General features: G+C 35.1%; 1 protein-coding gene across 4 annotated transcripts in view; it reads right to left on the reverse strand.

Moving 5' to 3' along the window:
* The window catches only part of LOC125668256 (mitotic spindle assembly checkpoint protein MAD1-like), a 36,013-nt gene continuing 14,427 nt past the window's right edge, over positions 1-21,586 (reverse strand). For 3 of the 4 annotated variants that reach the window (XM_056162947.1, XM_056162950.1, XM_056162949.1), the window contains 12 exons: positions 19,370-19,494; positions 17,990-18,071; positions 17,738-17,868; positions 16,287-16,401; positions 14,614-14,672; positions 13,715-13,801; positions 10,514-10,658; positions 10,099-10,290; positions 4,093-4,157; positions 1,842-1,932; positions 323-736; positions 1-221 (listed from right to left, as the gene is read on the reverse strand). In XM_056162947.1, the coding sequence (XP_056018922.1) occupies positions 60-221; positions 323-736; positions 1,842-1,932; positions 4,093-4,157; positions 10,099-10,290; positions 10,514-10,658; positions 13,715-13,801; positions 14,614-14,672; positions 16,287-16,401; positions 17,738-17,868; positions 17,990-18,071; positions 19,370-19,494 (1,668 nt within the window). In that variant the 3' untranslated portion in view covers positions 1-59. The remainder of the gene's footprint in view (positions 222-322; positions 737-1,841; positions 1,933-4,092; positions 4,158-10,098; positions 10,291-10,513; positions 10,659-13,714; positions 13,802-14,613; positions 14,673-16,286; positions 16,402-17,737; positions 17,869-17,989; positions 18,072-19,369; positions 19,495-21,586) is intronic. The other variant, XM_056162948.1, reaches the window with a different exon arrangement.

The raw sequence follows: 21,586 nt of genomic DNA on the forward strand, positions 1-21,586 counted from the left end.
TTTCATTTTTTACACAATTTAATGAAGCAATGTTTTTATATGATATGATTCAATATAATTCACATGTCATGACAGACAGTCTGTTGATTAAACAACTCCAGTGTCACAGCGCTAAGGAATGCTGGGATGGAGTTACCTTTAGAGATGTATGTTTCTATGTGATCCTGTAAAGTTTCAGCAAAGTCTGAGGCTAAAAACTGAACTTCTCCACTTGGGGATTGCTAAAAAATTCAAAATATGGATTAGACATGTTTTATAGAACACTTCTAGATGTATGTTTAATAATGAATTGAGTGGATAACTAAAAGCTGACTAAAATTACCTCAAACATGAAGAAATCTTCAGGAGATGCAGCAAACATACTGGTGATTTTGTACTTATTAGTACATGGTATGTCTATCTTATAGCCCATCAGAAGGTAGCATACTTCACGTAAATCTTTGCTTGTCTTTTTAAACACTTCCAACAACCTTTTGTTTTTCAATTCCTCTGTTTCTAGCATTTTCTTCATTTCTTCCACTTCTTTAGAGGAGGATGCCTCAGACATTTTTTGATCTACCTCAAATGTTACATCTACGGTCTGCCCCTTTGACTCCTCCAACACTTCCACTCTCTTCTTCAAGCGGATATTTTCTTCCCTTAATTTGGTTAGCTCTTCTGCTCGCTTCTTCTGGGCCATGGCTGCAGGATTCATGGAAAAGTGTAGAACCTTCAGTTTGGTGGGATCGTAATCTCCCTACAACAGCCAATAAAAGTCCTATGAGCCACAAACTTCACCGAAGTCATTTTTTCCTGTTAAATGCTCCTGTGAAAGCTACTCTGTTGTGGTCCTGGGTGAAGAAAATCTACACGATAATGCTTTCAATTATCTTAACAAATTGTTGCTTTTTATTTTGAAACATCCCCTCTCCTTATATACATATGTAAAACTTGACACTCCCTCCTATTGTGGTCCCGGCCAATGACAAAAGGCCTTGGTTTGAACTGACTTTACTTGAGGAAGCTAATTTATGTCACATCTGAATATGGCTCTTGAGAAAAATATTTTTGAATAACCACTGTATCTTTATAATTCCCTTATGATATCCCTATGTATGGGTGCAGATCTTTTCATTTGAACAAATATCAATACCCTCTATAGATGCTTTGTGGCAAGTTTGGTTGAAACTGGCTCTTGAATGTGATCAATTATTAGATGATGAACAAACAATGAGGACAGACAGACGATACAAAAACTTTTGACATCAAATAGAATCTCACTTGATCTTAAAGTGCAGCCTCCTTCTAGTACCTGATATTTTCCCTCCAAGTAAAACTAATTACACCCTCACTGTGGCCCCATATATCCTTTTTCAACACATCCAATTCTTTAACCTTACCTCCCATATTTGAATAAGAACCTGTAAATGCTTCTGTTTTATTCTGTAATGCCCCCTATAAATACAGTACCTGTAAATGCTTCTGTTTTATTCTGTAATGCCCCCTATAAATACAGTACCTGTAAATGCTTCTGTTTTATTCTGTAATGCCCCCTATAAATACAGTATCTGTAAATGCTTCTGTTTTATTCTGTAATGCCCCCTATAAATATAGTACCTGTAAATGCTTCTGTTTTATTCTGTAATGCCCCCTATAAATACAGTACATGTAAATGCTTCTGTTTTATTCTGTAATGCCCCCTATAAATACAGTACCTGTAAATGCTTCTGTTTTATTCTGTAATGCCCTCTATAAATACAGTATCTGTAAATGCTTCTGTTTTATTCTGTAATGCCCCCTATAAATACAGTACCTGTAAATGCTTCTGTTTTATTCTGTAATGCCCCCTATAAATACAGTACCTGTAAATGCTTCTGTTCTATTCTGTCCTCTAAGGTGCACTTCTCCTCTGTTGCTTTTTCAAGTTCTTTCTCCAGAAAAGCAATTCTTTCCCTTTAAAAATAATTTATTGATAAACACCAAGTATTACTGGTTACAACAATTGTTGAAAACAAGCTTTAAAAAAATTGCCAGAGGACAACAAATCTTGATAGATGAGGTAAAAATAAAAATTAGAGGACAATGAGCTTGCTGTGTGAGGTAAAAAAAATTATTTTATATTTCATTTTTTTTTTTTTTTTTTTTTTTGGTTCCCTTCCATTTTCTTTTAATCAATATGCAATTATATTTAATATTTTTGCCATTACAAAGATAACAAGAGGTACTGTGAGCAATGTTCACTAAGAATAACACCCCCCCCCCCCATCTCCCAAAGGGTGTTGTTAATAGGTATAAATTACCTCTTTCCTGAGTGTAAAAATATGGTATGCCTTTGTAGAAGACAATGGAAGATATAGTCTGAACACAAATCCATGGCTTAAATCTATAATTTTGACCTTGAGATCAAAGGTCAAGGTCATAAAAAGGTCATGAATGTACATGACACATGGTCTCATGGTGATACACCCATGTCTTATGGTATGACTGTCAAAACCCTATAATCAATTTTGACCTTGAAGTTAAAGTTCAAGGTTATATAAAGGTCATGAAGGTACCCAACACATCGTCTCATGGTGATACACTCATGTGTCAAATATGGTATGCCTATCTCAAAGAACAAAGAAGTTATGGCCCGGACACGAATCCACTGTAAAAAAAACCTTTAATTTTGACCTTGAGGTCAAGGTCATATAGAGGTCATGAAGGTACTCGACACATCGTGTCATGGTGATCCACCTGTGTGCCAAATATGGTATGCCTAAGTCAAAGAACAAAGAAGTTATGGCCCGGACACGAATCTGCACAGACAGACGGACGGACGGACAGACAGGGTGATTCCTATATACCCTCCCCTCCCTTGAACTTCGTTCGGGGGGTATAATTATGTAACTATCAGAGATGTCATGAATGAAAGTTATAGGATGTGTGTAATAACTATCACAGATGTCATGAATGAAAGTTATAGGATGTGTGTAATAACTATCACAGATGTCATGAATGAAAGTTATAGGATGTGTGTAATAACTATCAGAGATGTCATGTATGAAAGTTATAGGATGTGTGTAATAACTATCACAGATGTCATGCATGAAAGTTATAGGATGTGTGTAATAAAGTTCTATCACAGATGTCATGCATGAAAGTTATAGGATGTGTGTAATAACTATCACAGATGTCATGAATGAAAGTTATAGGATGTGTGTAATAACTATCACAGATGTCATGTATGAAAGTTATAGGATGTGTGTAATAACTATCACAGATGTCATGAATGAAAGTTATAGGATGTGTGTAAGAATGTTGTAGTGTCAGATATATCAGAGTGTCTAATGTAGATTAAAATTGTAATTTTAGTGTAAAATCATCAATAAGAAATACCAGTACTGCAGTACTCATTAATGATTCCACTAGGCTAGCCAGACATGTGCAGAAATTTAAATGGACAAAGATTATATTTCAACATTTTATGAATATGCATTATTCCTCCGTAGATACTAAGGGAAGAGGCAAGTCAATACGCCGGTTTCGAGATACGTCCGAGTTATTTCCCTTCGGAGAACTCTCGTACATAGTAAGGCGCGAAAGAATTTGTTTACATGCGGGAGTGGGACAGATATTCATCACACCGTAAGTGAATGTACTCAGTAAGTTTCTCATACGCTGTTTGATAACCCAAATTCGACCGATACACAAACTAAGTAAGTGATAAGTATTTAGGGAGTAATCAAATACTTAGAATTCTTATCCTATCACGTTATTTCGCTGGTCATAAGTACCATATCCAAGATATTTCTTGCAAATATGACATTGTTTGTATGTTTCCACTTCGGTAAAACATTTCTTTCGATAGAATTTAGTATTTCCCACATTTACATATTTAAAGAGAAGCCGCTTTTAATACATTTCATCGTTTTCCTAGTTGGCTGTATATCCACTCTGTCCCACTTAGCCATTCAAAGTTCCACTAAATGCACCTCCTATACAGAAGAGTTCGTATCTCAAAACTGGCGTATTACAAGAGTAAACCAATGAGCATACAAGTATGTGGATGGGCCCGGTATAAAATCCACTCTTTGTGCAACTCTTTTAATATATGTAAAAACAAGGCATTACCTCAACTGTAAGATGAGATGTTGATCACACTTTTCCTCTGCTTGAGAAACTTCTTGCGATGTTGCCTATAAAATATAAACAGTACACCGGGCTCTTGAAAAAGACTTCATGAACATTATGAACATGCATCATGTCACCATCATATTTTCAAAACCCCAATCTAGAGTATTACCAAATTATATAAAATATTATAATTCTGAGACTCTTAACCCTGTATTCATCTGTGCATTTATCATGGACATGCATGTGAAGGGGATAGTCAGAAAAGATGCCAGTACTGAGAATCCTCAATTTCCTGCTATCAGCTAGTGTTGTGACTTCCCATATGTCTTGTATCATTATTGGAAGTGTCCAATGGTTTCATTGCAAAAACATAATTTCAAGCAGTCACTTTCATGTTTGCTGCATTTTTTAAATAAGATCCTCATGGACAATTTTGTTAATACATCACATGTAATAAAATGGGAAAAGACCTATATGACACCTGGACCAATCCAAACAAGAGGTACTGTGAGCAATGCTCACTAAGAATACCCCCGCTTACCCCAATCTCCCAAAGGGTGTTGGTAATAGGTATAAACTACCTCTTTTCTGAGTGTAAAAAACAAATGGCATGACAAACCGAACCATATTGCTACTTCGATGTCTCCACAACAACAGCACGCTGTGCTCCCACTTCCTAAGTAACAACGTGTAGATTAAAAAAAATAATGATTAATAAAATTGATTGAATAAAATAATTTAAAAGTATTGTGATTTTCACTATAAATTTTATCATTATTTCTTTTTCTTTTCGAAATGCACCCGTGACAGTAGGCCTAGTTGTCAATGATACGTAATCGTATCATAATTTAGGCCTATCTAACGTCTCCAAAAATAAATTTAATAATAATTGCACTGTTTATTTTAGAAAAGCAACAACGCTAATTACAGTTGTTTAAAGAAATGACATTACCAAATAGTGTTTAGACAGCGATCCCATGTAAACATTATTTACTCGCAAATGCAGATTTCATACTCACTTTCCTCGCTACATTTGGGTCGCTATTTGTATGCACTGGTGGTTAAAAGATATAAGACTCGGGAAATTTTTCAACATCGAAATAAATGTTATCCATGGTAAATAAATTAGGCCCCTAAAACCCGAGTTTTAAAAAATATCTAACACTATATACTTTTACAACAAGTTGATCGACGAAGGTCACATATGACGCCACTGTACCACGTGACTACCTATCTAATTAACTAGGCTTTTTGAAATCGGGGCTTAGATTTAAGTCCGTATTGTGGCTAATTATCGCAATACTTCAGCGAACGAATTATTACATTTAATTTCTATAAGCATAAGGAAGACAAAATGCATATACCGGGTGACTCTGTATACTTTGAAAACACGAGATGTGTCCTTTAACCAGAGTCAGTAAGTGCAAAATATAGGTCAGATACAGTCTCTTACCTTAACAAGAAGCATACAGCAATGTGTTGTATGATGAAGTATGTTTTGGATTCAGCTTATTGGTAAAGGTGAGAAGAGACTTACATACTTTCATTAACCTAGTGTTTACAAACTTAAATGGTAATTCCTATCTCTCCACAACTTTGTTGTGGGCGATATTAATGATCTTTCTGCAACAAAACTTTAGCATCTCTTTAGCATGGCACTTTGCAATAAAAAAACAAAACAAGAGGCCCATGGGCCACATCGCTCACCTGAGTCACCTTGGTCCATATCAGAAGATTTTCCATATCTATTTGCATGTAAAACCGTAGTCCCTATTATGGCCCAAACCTTCTCCTGGAGGCCATGGTTTTTGCAAACTTGAATCTACACTATGTCAGAAAGCTTTCATGTAAATGTGAACTTCTTTGGCCCAATGGTTCTTGAGAAGAAGATTTTTAAAGATTTTCCCTATATATTTGTATGTAAAACTTTGATCTCCTATTGTAGCCCCATCCTACCCCAGGGGGGCATGATTTTAACAAACCTGAATCTGCACTATATCAGAAAGCTTTCATATAAATCTCAGCTTTTCTGGTTTAGTGGTTCTGGGAAGAAGATTTTTAAAGATTTTTCCTATATATTTGTATGTAAAACTTTGACCCCCTATTGTGGCCCCATCCGACCCCCTGGGGCCATGATCTTAACAATTTATAATCTGCACTATATCAGGAAGCTTTCATATAAACCTCAGCTTTTCTGGCTCAGTGGTTCTTGAGAAGAAGATTTTTAAAGATTTTTCCTATATATTTGTATGTAAAACTTTGACCCCCTATTGTTGCCCCATCCGACCCCCGGGGTCCATGATTTTAACAAACTTGAATCTGCACTATATCAAAAAAAAAAAACAAAAAACAAAAAAAAAAAAAAAACAACAAAAAAAAACTTTGACCCCCTATTGTGGCCCCATCCTACCCCCGGGGCCATGATTTTAACAATTTAGAATCTGTACTATATCAGGAAGCTTTCATATAAATCTCAGCTTTTCTGGCTCAGTGGTTCTTGGGAAAAAGATTTTTAAAGATTTTTCCTATATATTTGTATGTAAAACTTTGATCTCCTATTGTGGCCCCATCCGACCCCTGGGGGCCATTGATCTTAACAATTTATAATCTGCACTATATCAGGAAGCTTTCATATAAACCTCAGCTTTTCTGGCTCAGTGGTTCTTGAGAAGAAGATTTTAAAAGATTTTTCCTATAAATTTGTATGTAAAACTTTGATGCCCCCCTTGAGGCCCCATCCAATCCCCGGGGTCCATGATTTTAACAAACTTGAATCTGCACTATATCAAAAAAACAAAAAACAAAAAAACAAAAAAAACAAAACAAAAAAAACCCAAAAAACTTTGACCCCCTATTGTGGTCCCATCCGATCCCCGGGGGCCATGATTTTAACAATTTAGAATCTGTACTATATCAGGAAGCTTTCATATAAATCTCAGCTTTTCTGGCTTAGTGGTTCTTGGGAAGAAGATTTTTAAAGATTTTTCCTATATATTTGTATGTAAAACTTTGACCCCCTATTGTGGCCCCATCCGACCCCCTGGGGCCATGATCTTAACAATTTATAATCTGCACTATATCAGGAAGCTTTCATATAAACCTCAGCTTTTCTGGCTCAGTGGTTCTTGAGAAGAAGATTTTTAAAGATTTTTCCTATATATTTGTATGTAAAACTTTGACCCCCTATTGTTGCCCCATCCGACCCCCGGGGTCCATGATTTTAACAAACTTGAATCTGCACTATATCAAAAAAAAAAAACAAAAAACAAAAAAAAAAAAAAAACAACAAAAAAAAACTTTGACCCCCTATTGTGGCCCCATCCTACCCCCGGGGCCATGATTTTAACAATTTAGAATCTGTACTATATCAGGAAGCTTTCATATAAATCTCAGCTTTTCTGGCTCAGTGGTTCTTGGGAAAAAGATTTTTAAAGATTTTTCCTATATATTTGTATGTAAAACTTTGACCTCCTATTGTGGCCCCATCCGACCCCTGGGGGCCATTGATCTTAACAATTTATAATCTGCACTATATCAGGAAGCTTTCATATAAACCTCAGCTTTTCTGGCTCAGTGGTTCTTGAGAAGAAGATTTTAAAAGATTTTTCCTATAAATTTGTATGTAAAACTTTGATGCCCCCCTTGAGGCCCCATCCAATCCCCGGGGTCCATGATTTTAACAAACTTGAATCTGCACTATATCAAAAAAACAAAAAACAAAAAAACAAAAAAAACAAAACAAAAAAAACCCAAAAAACTTTGACCCCCTATTGTGGTCCCATCCGATCCCCGGGGGCCATGATTTTAACAATTTAGAATCTGTACTATATCAGGAAGCTTTCATATAAATCTCAGCTTTTCTGGCTTAGTGGCTCTTGGGAAGAAGATTTTTAAAGATTTTTCCTATATATTTGTATGTAAAACTTTGATCCCCTATTGTGGCCCCATCCGACCCCCGGGGGCCATGATTTTAACAATTTAGAATCTGTACTATATCAGGAAGCTTTCATATAAACCTCAGCTTTTCTGGCTCAGTGGTTCTTGAGAAGAAGATTTTTAAAGATTTTTCCTATATATTTGTATGTAAAACTTTGACCCCCTATTGTTGCCCCATCCGACCCCCGGGGTCCATGATTTTAACAAACTTGAATCTGCACTATATCAAAAAAAAAAAAAAAAAAACAAAAAAAAAAAAAAAACAAAAAAAAAAAACTTTGACCCCCTATTGTGGCCCCATCCTACCCCCGGGGCCATGATTTTAACAATTTAGAATCTGTACTATATCAGGAAGCTTTCATATAAATCTCAGCTTTTCTGGCTCAGTGGTTCTTGGGAAAAAGATTTTTAAAGATTTTTCCTATATATTTGTATGTAAAACTTTGACCTCCTATTGTGGCCCCATCCGACCCCTGGGGGCCATTGATCTTAACAATTTATAATCTGCACTATATCAGGAAGCTTTCATATAAACCTCAGCTTTTCTGGCTCAGTGGTTCTTGAGAAGAAGATTTTAAAAGATTTTTCCTATAAATTTGTATGTAAAACTTTGATGCCCCCCTTGAGGCCCCATCCAATCCCCGGGGTCCATGATTTTAACAAACTTGAATCTGCACTATATCAAAAAAACAAAAAACAAAAAAACAAAAAAAAAAAAACAAAAAAAACCCAAAAAACTTTGACCCCCTATTGTGGTCCCATCCGATCCCCGGGGGCCAGGATTTTAACAATTTAGAATCTGTACTATATCAGGAAGCTTTCATATAAATCTCAGCTTTTCTGGCTTAGTGGTTCTTGGGAAGAAGATTTTTAAAGATTTTTCCTATATATTTGTATGTAAAACTTTGATCCCCTATTGTGGCCCCATCCGACCCCCGGGGGCCATGATTTTAACAATTTAGAATCTGTACTATATCAGGAAGCTTTCATATAAACCTCAGCTTTTCTGGCTTAGTGGTTCTTGGGAAGAAGATTTTTAAAGATTTTTCCTACATATTTGTATGTAAAACTTTGACCCCCTATTGTGGCCCCATCCGACCCCCGGGGGCTGTGATTTTAACAATTTAGAATCTGCATTATATCAGGAAGCTTTCATATAAATCTCAGCTTTTCTGGCTCAGTGGTTCTTGAAAAGAAGATTTTTAAAGATTTTCCCTATATATTTGTATGTAAAACTTTGATCCCCTATTGTGGCCCCATCCGACCCCCGGGGGCCATGATTTTAACAATTTAGAATTTGCATTATATAAGGAAGCTTTCATATAAATCTCAGCTTTTCTGGCTCAGTGGTTCTTGAGAAGAAGATTTTTAAAGATTTTCCCTATATATTTGTATGTAAAACTTTGATCCCCTATTGTGGCCCCATCTGACCCCCGGGGGCCATGATTTTCACAATCTAAAATCTGCATTATATAAGGAAGCTTTCATATAAATTTCATCTTTTCTGGCCCAGTGGTTCTTGAGAAGAAGATTTTTTAATGACCCTACCCTATTTTTACCTTTTCTTGATTATCTCCCCTTGGAAGGTGGCCTGGCCCTTTATTTTAACAATTTAGAATTCCCTTTACCTAAGGATGTGTTGTGCCAACTTTGGTTGAAATTGGCCCAGTGGTTGTTGAGAAGAAGTTGAAAATGTGAAAAGTTTACAGACGGACGGACAGACGGACGGACAGACGCCGGAATACGGGTGATCAGAAAAGCTCACTTGAGCTTTCAGCTCAGGTGAGCTAAAAAATCCATGACACCAGATGTCAGCTGATTTTGGATTTTCATTACGGCATTCACTATGACTCTCCCCTTCAGATGTCCATGAAAAATAGTTCATTCAACATAATGAAGTAACCTTTCTCATCCCATTCAACATGATCTGATAACCTTTCTCATCCAATTTAACATGAATGGATAACCTCTATCATTCCTTTCTAGTGTACTTTCATTCGTTTCTAGTGTACTTTCATTCGTTTCTAGTGTACTTTTTAGTGTACTTTGGGGGTTACTATTACTGACATTTACTGTGCGTGAGAGTGTCTCTGGTCCAGAGAGGGTTTTAGGCAGTTCGGTTTCCATGGATTCCATCTGTTTCTTGTAACTCTGTAAAATTTCCTCTTGCTGTTGCATTCTTGACAATGCAGTGGCAGATAAGTTCACTGTGACCTCACTTTGATAAGAGTCTATCAAACCCTTGTACATATCTCTCTCCTGGAAGTAAAACATTCGATAGTAAAACAATGTAAATCACAATATGAGGCTTCTGGACTATATAGTTGAGTTTTTTTTAGTTTACACATACAGTGTAAACCATTTTTGGGTATGCTCTTTCTAATTAGTTTCTGTTTTTAAATTTAAATCAAAATTTTAGTAAAGCCTCTTGAACCTCTGGCTCATTTAAACCAAAACCCAATGAAATAATGCAGTGACATACCTTTGATATGAGAAGAAGTTTTCGTTGCAGCCTTTTTATAAATTGAGTCTGTTGCTGAGTTTTTGATTTTTCTGTGGTAAGCTGTGCAACCAAGTTTTCCTGTGTTTGTGAAGCCTTTTTAAGTGCTTCTTCTTTCATGTGCAAACTGTAAAATACATTTTTTTTTTAAGAATTAACATTCTATTACACATGTATCTGACAAAAGTCCATCTATAAAACATACCGGTTTATAGTTTTCTGGAACTTGTGTAGGGCTGTTCCAGAATTAAATGTGTGCACAGTTTATATATACATGCCAAGCTTCAAGCAAAATCAATCAAAATTTCATATTCTCTTGCAACCCATAACTCGCCTACATAGGAGACTAATAGAAACACTCGTAAGTATGAGTCTGGGATTGGGGGGAATTCCACCGAGGGTACAAGATTTGCCCCTACTGGACTGTGAATCTTGTCCCCTCCATCGAATTTTCCAGTCTTACACAAGTATATATAATAATTGAATATTTTCCTCAAATCATAATCACAACATTCATGAATTGAGGTTTACATCCAACATTTTTCAAAATCTTCATCAGTTGATAAATATAAAAACTTATTACAAGACTGGAAAGATCATACTCGGGTTTACACACATGTACCAACATAATGCAATTCTAAAAATCTACACAAATTTGAAATTTACATAAAAAACCTTATGCGACCAAGATACTGTCAACAATTATTTTAAGGAAAATTACATTCACACTCAATCAAATGATTTAAAAAAAAATATTAAAACAATAAGATGTGCCAGAATCCCGATTTCTGCTTTACTTTCTTATCACGTCAATGTGTTTATATTTTTTCAGGGAAGTAGGTCGTCTCCACAGAAAGCAGCAGGCCATCTTCTAGAGAAGCAGGTCATCTTGTAGAGAAGCAGGTTTAAAGTTAATCTGAGTCAGTCAATAACACATAATCACTTTTATTTCATTGCATTGCCATGGCAATGGATAAACAGCATTTTTTCACATGTACAGAATGATAGGTATGAAAGGTACTTTATGAAATATGGCCCCATTTTATGTTTAAAAAGTATAGTACACTGCAATCACAATATCATATCCAAAAAGTTTGTAACTGGCTTCCCTTTCAAAATTTACAGTTGAATTGAACATATTTTATTGTCATATAACATTTATAATGAGAATAGACACAAATCCCCTCCCTATAATTACAGTTGTAAGTGGCTGTAACTACATTATATTGTAACCACTTGTGTCATTTTAGGGTTGTATCTGCAATATTCCATTTATTCTGTTCACTCTGAAGACATTCAACTTTTGATTAATATATTAAATTTAATCATCTATTTTAAAGCCTTATTTAAGTATTTGTGCCAAAATAATATATTCTCTTTGATTTGGGGTTTATACAAAACATTCTCTATCACCACAATTTTTATTCTAAAATAAAATCCAGTTATGACTTTGTAATATCACAGCGTCGAAATATCAATTTCTCAAAATATTTGCCCAAGATGCCTTTATAAATTAGGGTACACATCAACACACCATCTTCCTGGTATTAACATCACTAACTACAAGCAAATGGATATTTAAATTTTGCTTTACATTCATAAGTAAGATGAATACAATATTTACCATATGGAATGTAATTTATTCCCATGATTTCTTAATTAATAAGTTAACAAGACTACCGCAAACGGTACATAATACGCCCGTGAAATGCTTACATAGGGTGTTTTTCTTGTGCTATAATTTGTATAACTTGGCTTCAGGTAGTATCAGCCATCATGAGGCTGTGACAAACTTTCATATGAACAAAGGGTCTTAGCTTAAAAATCGAGATTTTCTCAAAATGGACCAAGTTCAACAACCTGTAAATTTTCAAAAATGGAAGAAAATCAAAATCCTTCCCCAGATGCACATCTTCAATACCCATACAAACACTCCACAAAATAAGATGGTCCTCACTTGAAAACTGTGGGAGGAGTTGGGCGGACAAATTTTGTACCCTCCATAGAATATTAATTTCCAAACAGACTAAGTTGAACAACCTGTAATTTTCTCAAAAATTGTAGAAAATCAAAATCCATCCCACATGCACATCTTCAATACCCATACATTTTTCTCAAAAATTGTAGAAAATCAAAATCCATCCCACATGCACATCTTCAATACCCATACAAACACTCCACAAAATAAGAAGGCTCTCACTTGAAAACTGTGGGAGGAGTATGGCAGACAACTTATGTACCCTCCATATAATAATTATTTCCAAATAAAGGGGCAAAACTCCTGGAAAAAAGGTCGAAATGGATCAAAATTGCAGTATGATCTAGAGTGACCCACAAAGAAGCTCATAGCAAGTTTCAGCATGATATGTGAAAGGGAAATGAAATTATAAAGAGAAAACCCCGAACGGACAAATGGATGGACGGACGGACGGACGTACAGACATCGCTGTACCATAATACATCCCGTCTAAAGGCGAGCGTATAAAAACAGTGGAAAAATTTCTACAGAGTTATATAGGGAAAGGTAATATATTTCAACTTTTGAACATCAAAGGAAATTTACAGGTCCCTAAGCTGGATGTATTTCAGACCCGAGGTCTCCGCAGAATATTGCGCATCTTCTGGCCTAACACCATCTCAAATGACGAATTGTACAAAAGGACAAACACCACTCCTCTATCCCAGACGATCAGAAAGAGAAAATGGCTGTGGATAGGACATGTATGCAGAATGTACCCAAATTCCATCCCAAGGGTTGCTTTGAAATGGTCACCAACTGGCAAGAGAAAGAGAGGAAGACCAAGAGAGACCTGGAGAAGATCGGTGGAGAAAGAAATGAAAGATAACAACTGGAGTTGGGGACAGGTCCAGAAATGGGCGAAAGACAGACCAACATGGAAGTCTCTGGTGACGGCCTTATGTGCTGACAAGCACGAAGAGGACTAAGTAAGTAAGTAATATTTTTCGCAATTTTATATTTTGTACTTATTATAACCAAACTAAGCCAAAAACATAAATAAACCCACATATCCCTCTCTCTTTTTTGTATCAAGAGTCCTTAAGTTCTATTGCTGTAGAAATTAAAAGAAAATTTCATGTATCAAAAAAGTTTAAATGATTATAGAGAATAGGTGTTATGATCAAGTACAAGCATATACCTATAAGGAAAACAAAACTATTTACCTTGACTGGAGGTGTCCCTGTTTTTCCAACATAGTTGCGTGGGATTCCTGTAGATGTGCTAGTCTCTGACTTAACTGCCATGGTGTCCTACATAAAAACATTGTACACCTTCAGAACCCTCTCCCGATTCAATTCACACATTACATAGGTCACATCACACCTTCTTGTGGCCTATCCAGACTTCAGAGGTCTGTGATGTGAACAAACTTGAATAAAGATGCTTGTATAGTAAATTGTTCTGGTCCCCTGTGATTCTTGAGAAAAGATTCTTGAAGAATATTCTATGTAAAACTTTTAACCCTATCACGGTCCCACCTAGACCTCGGGGGTCATGTTATAAACAAACTGAAACCTATACTATATGTAGATGAGGATGATTGCATGCTTATTAAGGAATAATGTCTAGGTTGTTGGTATTAGTAAAATTATAAAAACAATAGAAGCATAGGGAAAATAATTTGTGTAGTCTGTAAGACTGATTATGCAACAATTACCTGTTTCCATTGTTTTTACAAACTCAACATTTATTTTGTTAAATACACATATTGAATTTTACCTTTTGTGATCTAACTTTTTTCTCTATATGAACATAAAGGCTTTCAAGTTGAAAATCTTAGTGAGAAATATACAGTAAAACACGGTTATAGCAAACCTCCAGGGCCAGCGAAAAACAGTTTGCTATAACCAAATTTCGTTATATTCAATAAAATGTTTGTTATTTTCCTCTCATGGGGGAATAAATATCACTTCGCAATAAGTGTGAATTCATTATAAGCATGTTTTACTGTAATACATTGAAATCCCAGAAGGACAGGTGGCTGACAGACACACAGAGCAGTAGGGCACCTGATAATTACTCCGGTGCCCTTATACAGACAGCAGTCACTGTAAGAACATACTGTGGAAATCCATTGTCTGTCTTGACCTCCTCCCATTTCTGAAGTTTCTCCTTCAATTCCTACAACAGAATAAGCACATTGTACAAGTAATTAAAATAGACTGGAATTACCAGTTCAGGTCACCTATGTAAGTTTCATGTTAAATACACAAAGGCACTATGTATCATATGGGCTTAATTTGGCCCCTGAATAACTTTTAAATTTTTTAAGCAATTTACTTTATCCTAATGAAGAGTGTACACACAAATTTCTGATGTATTTTATTCATTAAAGAAAACAAGAGGCCCATGGGTCACAATGCTCACAAAAGTCAAATTAATCACAGAATAATGAAATTCTAAATATAAAAATACAAAAGCCTCGGCATATATTTCCAAACAACATTTCTTAACCTCTGAGGTTATCCTGCAACATCCATGAAAATGCGTACTTTATTTCTTGAATGAAGCATTTTATCTATAATAAATATCAAGGTGTTCAATAAATAAACAGCAAATGAAAATTAAACATGCATGATTAAGCTATCAGTTGATATGCTCTATATTCAATTCATCATTAACCAAATTTATTATACCGCCACATTTTCCATACACAAAAGGTGGTGGTTTAACTAAATGTATGCAGTGCTGTTTTTGTCTCAGGTTCGTAATTTTAGATCCAGTGGTTCAAGAGAAGATGATTTTTAATTAAATCCCCCTCATTTTCACCACTTCCTAATTACCGCCCTTTGAAAATGAACATGGCTTGAACAAACATCAAAGCCCTTTACCTAATAATGCTTTGTGCTAAGTTTGGATGAAATTAGTAGGGAGATTCTTCAGAAATTTTTTTTAAATGTAGCATCCAATTTTTCATGATTCTCATTATCTCCCCTTTGCAGAGGGTGTGGTCCTTCCCCTAAATAAACTTGAATCCCAAGGATACTTCATGCCATCTTTGTTTGAAACTTAAAATAATCCAAATTTTCAACCTCCTCATTATCTTTAAAATATCTCCCCTTTGAAAAGAGTATGGCCCTTCACTTGTACAAACTTGAATCCCCTTCACCCAAAGATGGTTTGTGCCAAGCTTGGGTGAAATTGGCCAAGCAGTGTCTGAAAATTATGTGAAAAGTAAATGGTAATGCCAAACTTTGATCAGAAAAGTTCATTTAAACCTTCAGTTGAGAATCAGGTGAGCTAACAACTTATATCAGAAGAGCTGTATATTGATAATGCAATGAGTGCATATTTCAAACTGAGGACTGAATGGCTTCAGTCTGTGTGATCAGAAGTGACACTTATTTTTTTCTCATGTTTTTGCATTAACAACCCTTTGTGCTGATTATCTCCAGTGCAAAGTTATGGACCTGTCAAATTCTTTTTATTATTGATTTCACAAAAATATTCTAGTTGATTTTGCATTTAAATTTTCACTGAAAGCTAAATCTCAAATAGTATTTTAGAGATCATCTGGAAACCTTTTCTTACAATATTTGATCCTTTTAATCCTCCCAAAAATAGTGGTAATCCCTAAGTCAAAGAAACTCTTCATGTGAAGTTTAAAAAAAACACAACTCAAACACAATTCAAGATTTTATCTTGAAACCTGGGTATTAGACAGACAAACGCAGGGGATTAAGAATAAAACATGCTATTTAGTTTTGCTGTCCCTGTAACTAAATAATGCATTACCTCATTCTCAGCTTCCAATTGGGACAATCTTTCACAGCGAAGTTCACTTCTCTCAAGTTTTTGTTTCACATTTTCTGCCTGCTCTTTCAAAAGAAGGTTGCTTTCTTGGGTTTCTCTACAAAAAAAACCCCAAATTTTTCTGAAAGAAATTTAACAAATCACCATGTAAAACAAAAATACTTTCATTTCCAGTTCATAATAATTTGAATCACAGGTTGGCAAATGCATATATATAAAATTCTACATTCTGTAATATATCATGTGTAGTGTATACTTTTTTTAACCGACATTTATCAAAAAAATTGCAGAATCTGTAGGAAATTTTTTTTACCCATTTTATTCAGGTTGTGATTCAGGTGACTGTTCTCAAAGCCCCAACCCTTATAAAACTTATGCAATGTCATATCAAAGAGACAAAAATATTCTATTTATCATATCATTGCCAAAAAAGTGTTGTAAATATGACATCATTGCATATGTCACATATATTTATCGTGATGTGATATTTTGCAAATTTTCATTATAATGAAGAAGTACTGCAGTTTTCTTTTAGTTGATATGTTACAGAGAAAAGAATTGAAAATGGGATATATATTATGAAACACCCTGTATATGCTACATTTCGTGAAAATCATTAAAAACTAATAAAACCTGATGGTCTATTTTCTGAGCTAAATGGGGTTTTTTTTGGCAGTCACATGCACTTTCACCTTTTTTGAGTTAGTTGTACATACATTTTACAGGAAAAAAATACCCAACTTTGGGGGAAAGGAGATGTAGACTATAAACAATACAAAAGTGTACACTACACACATGATCATACAGTACATTTCACATCTGCTGTAATGACTTTTTTAAATGATAGCTTACTTAATAGCCCCAGGATGTCAGAGGGAATTTGTTTCCAGTAAGACTGATTTCCAGACTGTGATTCAAAGTAGAAATAAATTTCAGTTTTGAAAATATATGAGTATGAATTGTGATGCTTCACTGCGGCATACTGTAGATTCCTTATTTTATGCGAGTACTTATTATCGCAAAATGACTCATGGACGTCAAATCGCGAGAAAATAAATTCACGAATGTTCTGTTCATCAAGTGATTTTGCTTGTATTTTAGCAATATAAAAATAAAAGCGAGAAATGTTTGTTCGCGAGTAATGTTTCTCACGAAATTATGCAATAAATTCCTCGTGTTTATTTTAGGAATTTACAGTACTTCATGAAGCATGTTCGCACTTCATGAAAAGCATGCTGGTGTAAAGCGTTGCAGTTCATACCTTCATTTCTGTCAGAATTCCTAACCGTTACAATAGACATACTACATTGTATATCTATCTGTATTCACATTGTACACAACTGCAACACATTCATGAGAAAATTGCTATCATTACAATTTGTACAGATATAAGGCAAAAACATTGGAAATGTAAATATATTTAAATGGCAAACCTGAGGTGATCATTTTCCTCTTTTAATTTCTGAATTTCATTTTCAAGCCTTGATACTGAAACCAATTTCTCTCTCATTGATCTGTTAATGACAGCATCATCTTCTGACTGGCTGATTTTAAACTCAAGTTCCTTTAAAATCAAAGATTGTACATGTGTATCAGCAATTGTTTTCTTTTTTTTTAGTTTATCGCATAATTGCTTGATCTGGGAAAATAAGATAGAGAAACATAACATTGATCAATTAGCATACCTTAATTCTATGTTCTGCTTTCTCATATTTTTCTTTATATTGTCCAAGATCTGCGATTTTTGCCTGATACTCTTTCGTTAAGCTAAATGAAGAAAAAGTGTGTACATGTTTTATATATTTTCTCAACATTGAATAGCTACAAACATTTATGGTTTATTTCATATGCACTGCGCATGTAAGAGTAAGCTAAATTACTGCTACAGCTGCTAACTGCTAATGACAATATCCACAAGACTTAAGACAATTCATAGTTCAAGTGTGCTATAAACTAACTGAAACCCATTAACTGCTGTTAGCATGCCCAACTGAAAAAAGTCAACCCAAAACTCATGACAGTCAGAATGTGTGAGAAGTGAGCCATCCTCAAATAGGTGAAACCTCAAGAAAAAAGGTCAGGACATGGCCCACAGGCAAAAGGGGTCCGATACAAAATGAACAGCTGCGAAGTTCAACATCCGAACAGCAGAAGGCATTCACACTTGTAAGTTTGAGTGAGCACCCTGCAGTAGACAGCCCAAGTACAAGGTACAAATGTCCCAAATTACACTGTTAGTGAATCAGTGGGATTTACAGTACCAACTCTGTGAAACTTCATACAGTTTTACTAAGGCACAATTTCAGTGATCATGCTAATTGTGGGAAAATATGCTGATCTGGCTCAGCTATAAAAAAATTCAAACATTGAAGAGTAAGCTTGTGATTAACTTTTTGAAGTAGGAGGAGATACATACTGATTTTTAAACCTAAAGCTACTAATCAATATTAACTTCATCGAAAGATGGACTGATGCATTTTTTATACCATATAAGCAGAATAGCAAGGATTTAGCTTTGGCATTATTAGCGAGGGTGTTGAGATCGCTAAAATTTAAAAATTGCTAACAATTTATTCTGTATCATAGATAATAGCTACCTTTCTTGGAATAATAATGTCACTAAAATTAGTTCTCGTTAAATATATATACTCAATTTTAAAGAAAAATCGCTAATTTTGTTATTCACTAAAAATTTCACTTGTACGGTGTTTGTCAGTATATATACCTCAGTCTACAGTAGCAAATTACTCTTGGAGAAGATACCACTGGCTATTGCTGATTACCATTGTTAGGCACTACTTTTTGGCAAATTAAAAGACCCAAAAATAGAGAGTTGCAGACTCTGTATTTGATTGCATGCTATAAAGTTTATTAATGGGCACGTCAATTTGAGATTACAGAAGCCCATATGACTAGTCTGAATTTGAGTAACTTTTGAAGTCCTTATCAAGCCTACTTTTTCTGAATCTCTAGGAGTGCCTACTTTTTCTGAATCTCTAGGAGTGCCTACTTCTTCTGAATCTCTAGGAGTGCCTACTTTTTTCTGAATCTCTAGGAGTGCCTACTTTTTCTGAATCTCTAGAAGTGCTTTGGTTTCATCTAAATCACTTCTTGCGTTTCTCTGCTCAGACTGAACTTGAATTAACTGGTTACATAAATCTTTCTGCTCCTCTGCTTCGGAATCTTTAGTCTACAATAAAACAAAAATTATCCAATCAAATCTTTTATCCTTTCTGCTTTCCACTATGAAACGAAAGTATGATTATGAAAACCAAGTACCAAAAAGTATTTTTCAGTGAATCATCAATAAATTTGTATGATAACATGATTGTAAAGTACGTTTCAACACTTGGTGTGTAGAATGTTTTAGCATCAAGACATTCGACACCAAATTCAAAATGTTTTTGCACCTAGAATATCCTGTATCAATACATACGTAAAAAATGTTATTATTTTAGCAAAATATTTCTTTTTCTTAATAGAAGTCTTGTGTATACCAATTACTGTACCAGTACTCGCAATACCAAGACACAACCTACAATTTGTCATAAAGTTGAAATATTCGATACGTTTTAAATTGATATCTGATAACCTTCAGGAATATAATTATACCTGCACTTTCTAAAGAAAGCACGGGTATATTGTTGTTACCCTAAGGATCAATTGGGGGTCAAAAACATTGTTTTTCTACAAAAACCTGGTACCCAGAACGCCTCTTACATTTTACACAGTAGCCAATTCATCTTTTAGATGATTGGTGGTGTCCTGTAGATGTACCATACAGTTTTGGAATTTTCATTTCATCCTGGAGGCCAAATGGTGGTAAAAAAAAAAAACCAATGGTTTTTTCGACAAAAAACCCTAGTTTCCAGAACTCCTCTTACATGTTACACAGTAACATAGCCAAATCATAGCAGTGTAATATAGATGTGCACTAAGGTTTCAGGATTTTCATTTTCATCCTGGGGGCCAAATTGGGGCGTGTGTGTGTGTGTTAAAGAATGACGTTTTCTACAGAAAAACCTGATTCCCAGAACTCCTCAGGAATATATTATATGGTTTATGGGTCAGGATCTCAAATTTGTTTTAAATATATTTATATATTTCAAAAATTATGAAATAGGGTTTAGGATGACCCCAGGGCATTTGCCCAACAAAATACTCAATACATCTTGACATATGCAGAAAGATATATGCTATCGGGCATGTCATATGGTAACTATTGTGGCTTCTTTGCTAGTTACATAAGTACGACAGAGAGTATATTCAAAGGCAAACATTTGCCTGCGAGTATTACTGTCTTATGACAGCATCTAGTTATTAGTAGCACAACTTTCAGACTCAGTGTGACATCTAGTTATTAGTAGCACAACTTTCAGACTCAGTGTGGCATCTAGCTATTAGTAGGGCAACTTTCAGACTCAGTGTGGCATCTAGCTATTAGTAGGACAACTTTCAGACTCAGTGTGACATCTAGTTATTAGTAGCACAACTTCCAGACTCAGTGTGGCATCTAGCTATTAGTAGGACAACTTTCAGACTCAGTGTGACATCTAGCTATTAGTAGCACAGCTTTCAGACTCAGTGTGACATCTAGTTATTAGTAGCACAACTTTCAGACTCAGTGTGACCTCTAGCTATTAGTAGCACAACTTTCAGACTCAGTGTGAATCTCTTTATGGCTTCAAAGTGACATTGACCCTTTAGCACTAGTGAAGAATTATTATCTGTAGACATAGCAAGCAGCCTCACATAACAAGCAGATAATCACTTTGAGATCAATTATTTGTTTCTGGCCTAGTATATTGTTTTATTCATATTATTTACAATGTATTGTGATTTTTAAGAAAAGTTGCATATTGTATGTGCAATGAATGCATATTTCAAACTCTAAGAACTGAATGACTTCAATGTTTATCACCAGAAACAACATTCATCACTTTTAATATTTCTCCATTAGCATCCTTCATGCCAAGAATGAACTTATAACACTTGCAAATAATTCTAAATTCTTTTTATTAGTGACTTTGACTTCAGACAAATGTCCTTGGTTCATGGTCAATACACATTCTGCACAGAAGCCATCTTTGTGCCAAGCATCAGCTTCTAATATTTCTCTATTACAAAATTCTGACTCAGACACAAAATAATATGGAAGGACAGGGTGAAGGAAGACATATTCCACTAAACTGTGTTTACAAGGAGTCATCTTCCCTTTAGAAGGTACCAGTGTAACAAGTCTGAAGTCTTTATTTTCTCCCTCAGTGCCCTCATCCGAAAAT

The sequence above is a fragment of the Ostrea edulis genome, chromosome 4 (genome assembly GCF_947568905.1).
Source record: "Ostrea edulis chromosome 4, xbOstEdul1.1, whole genome shotgun sequence".
In the NCBI taxonomy this organism is placed as follows: Eukaryota; Metazoa; Mollusca; class Bivalvia; order Ostreida; family Ostreidae; genus Ostrea; species Ostrea edulis.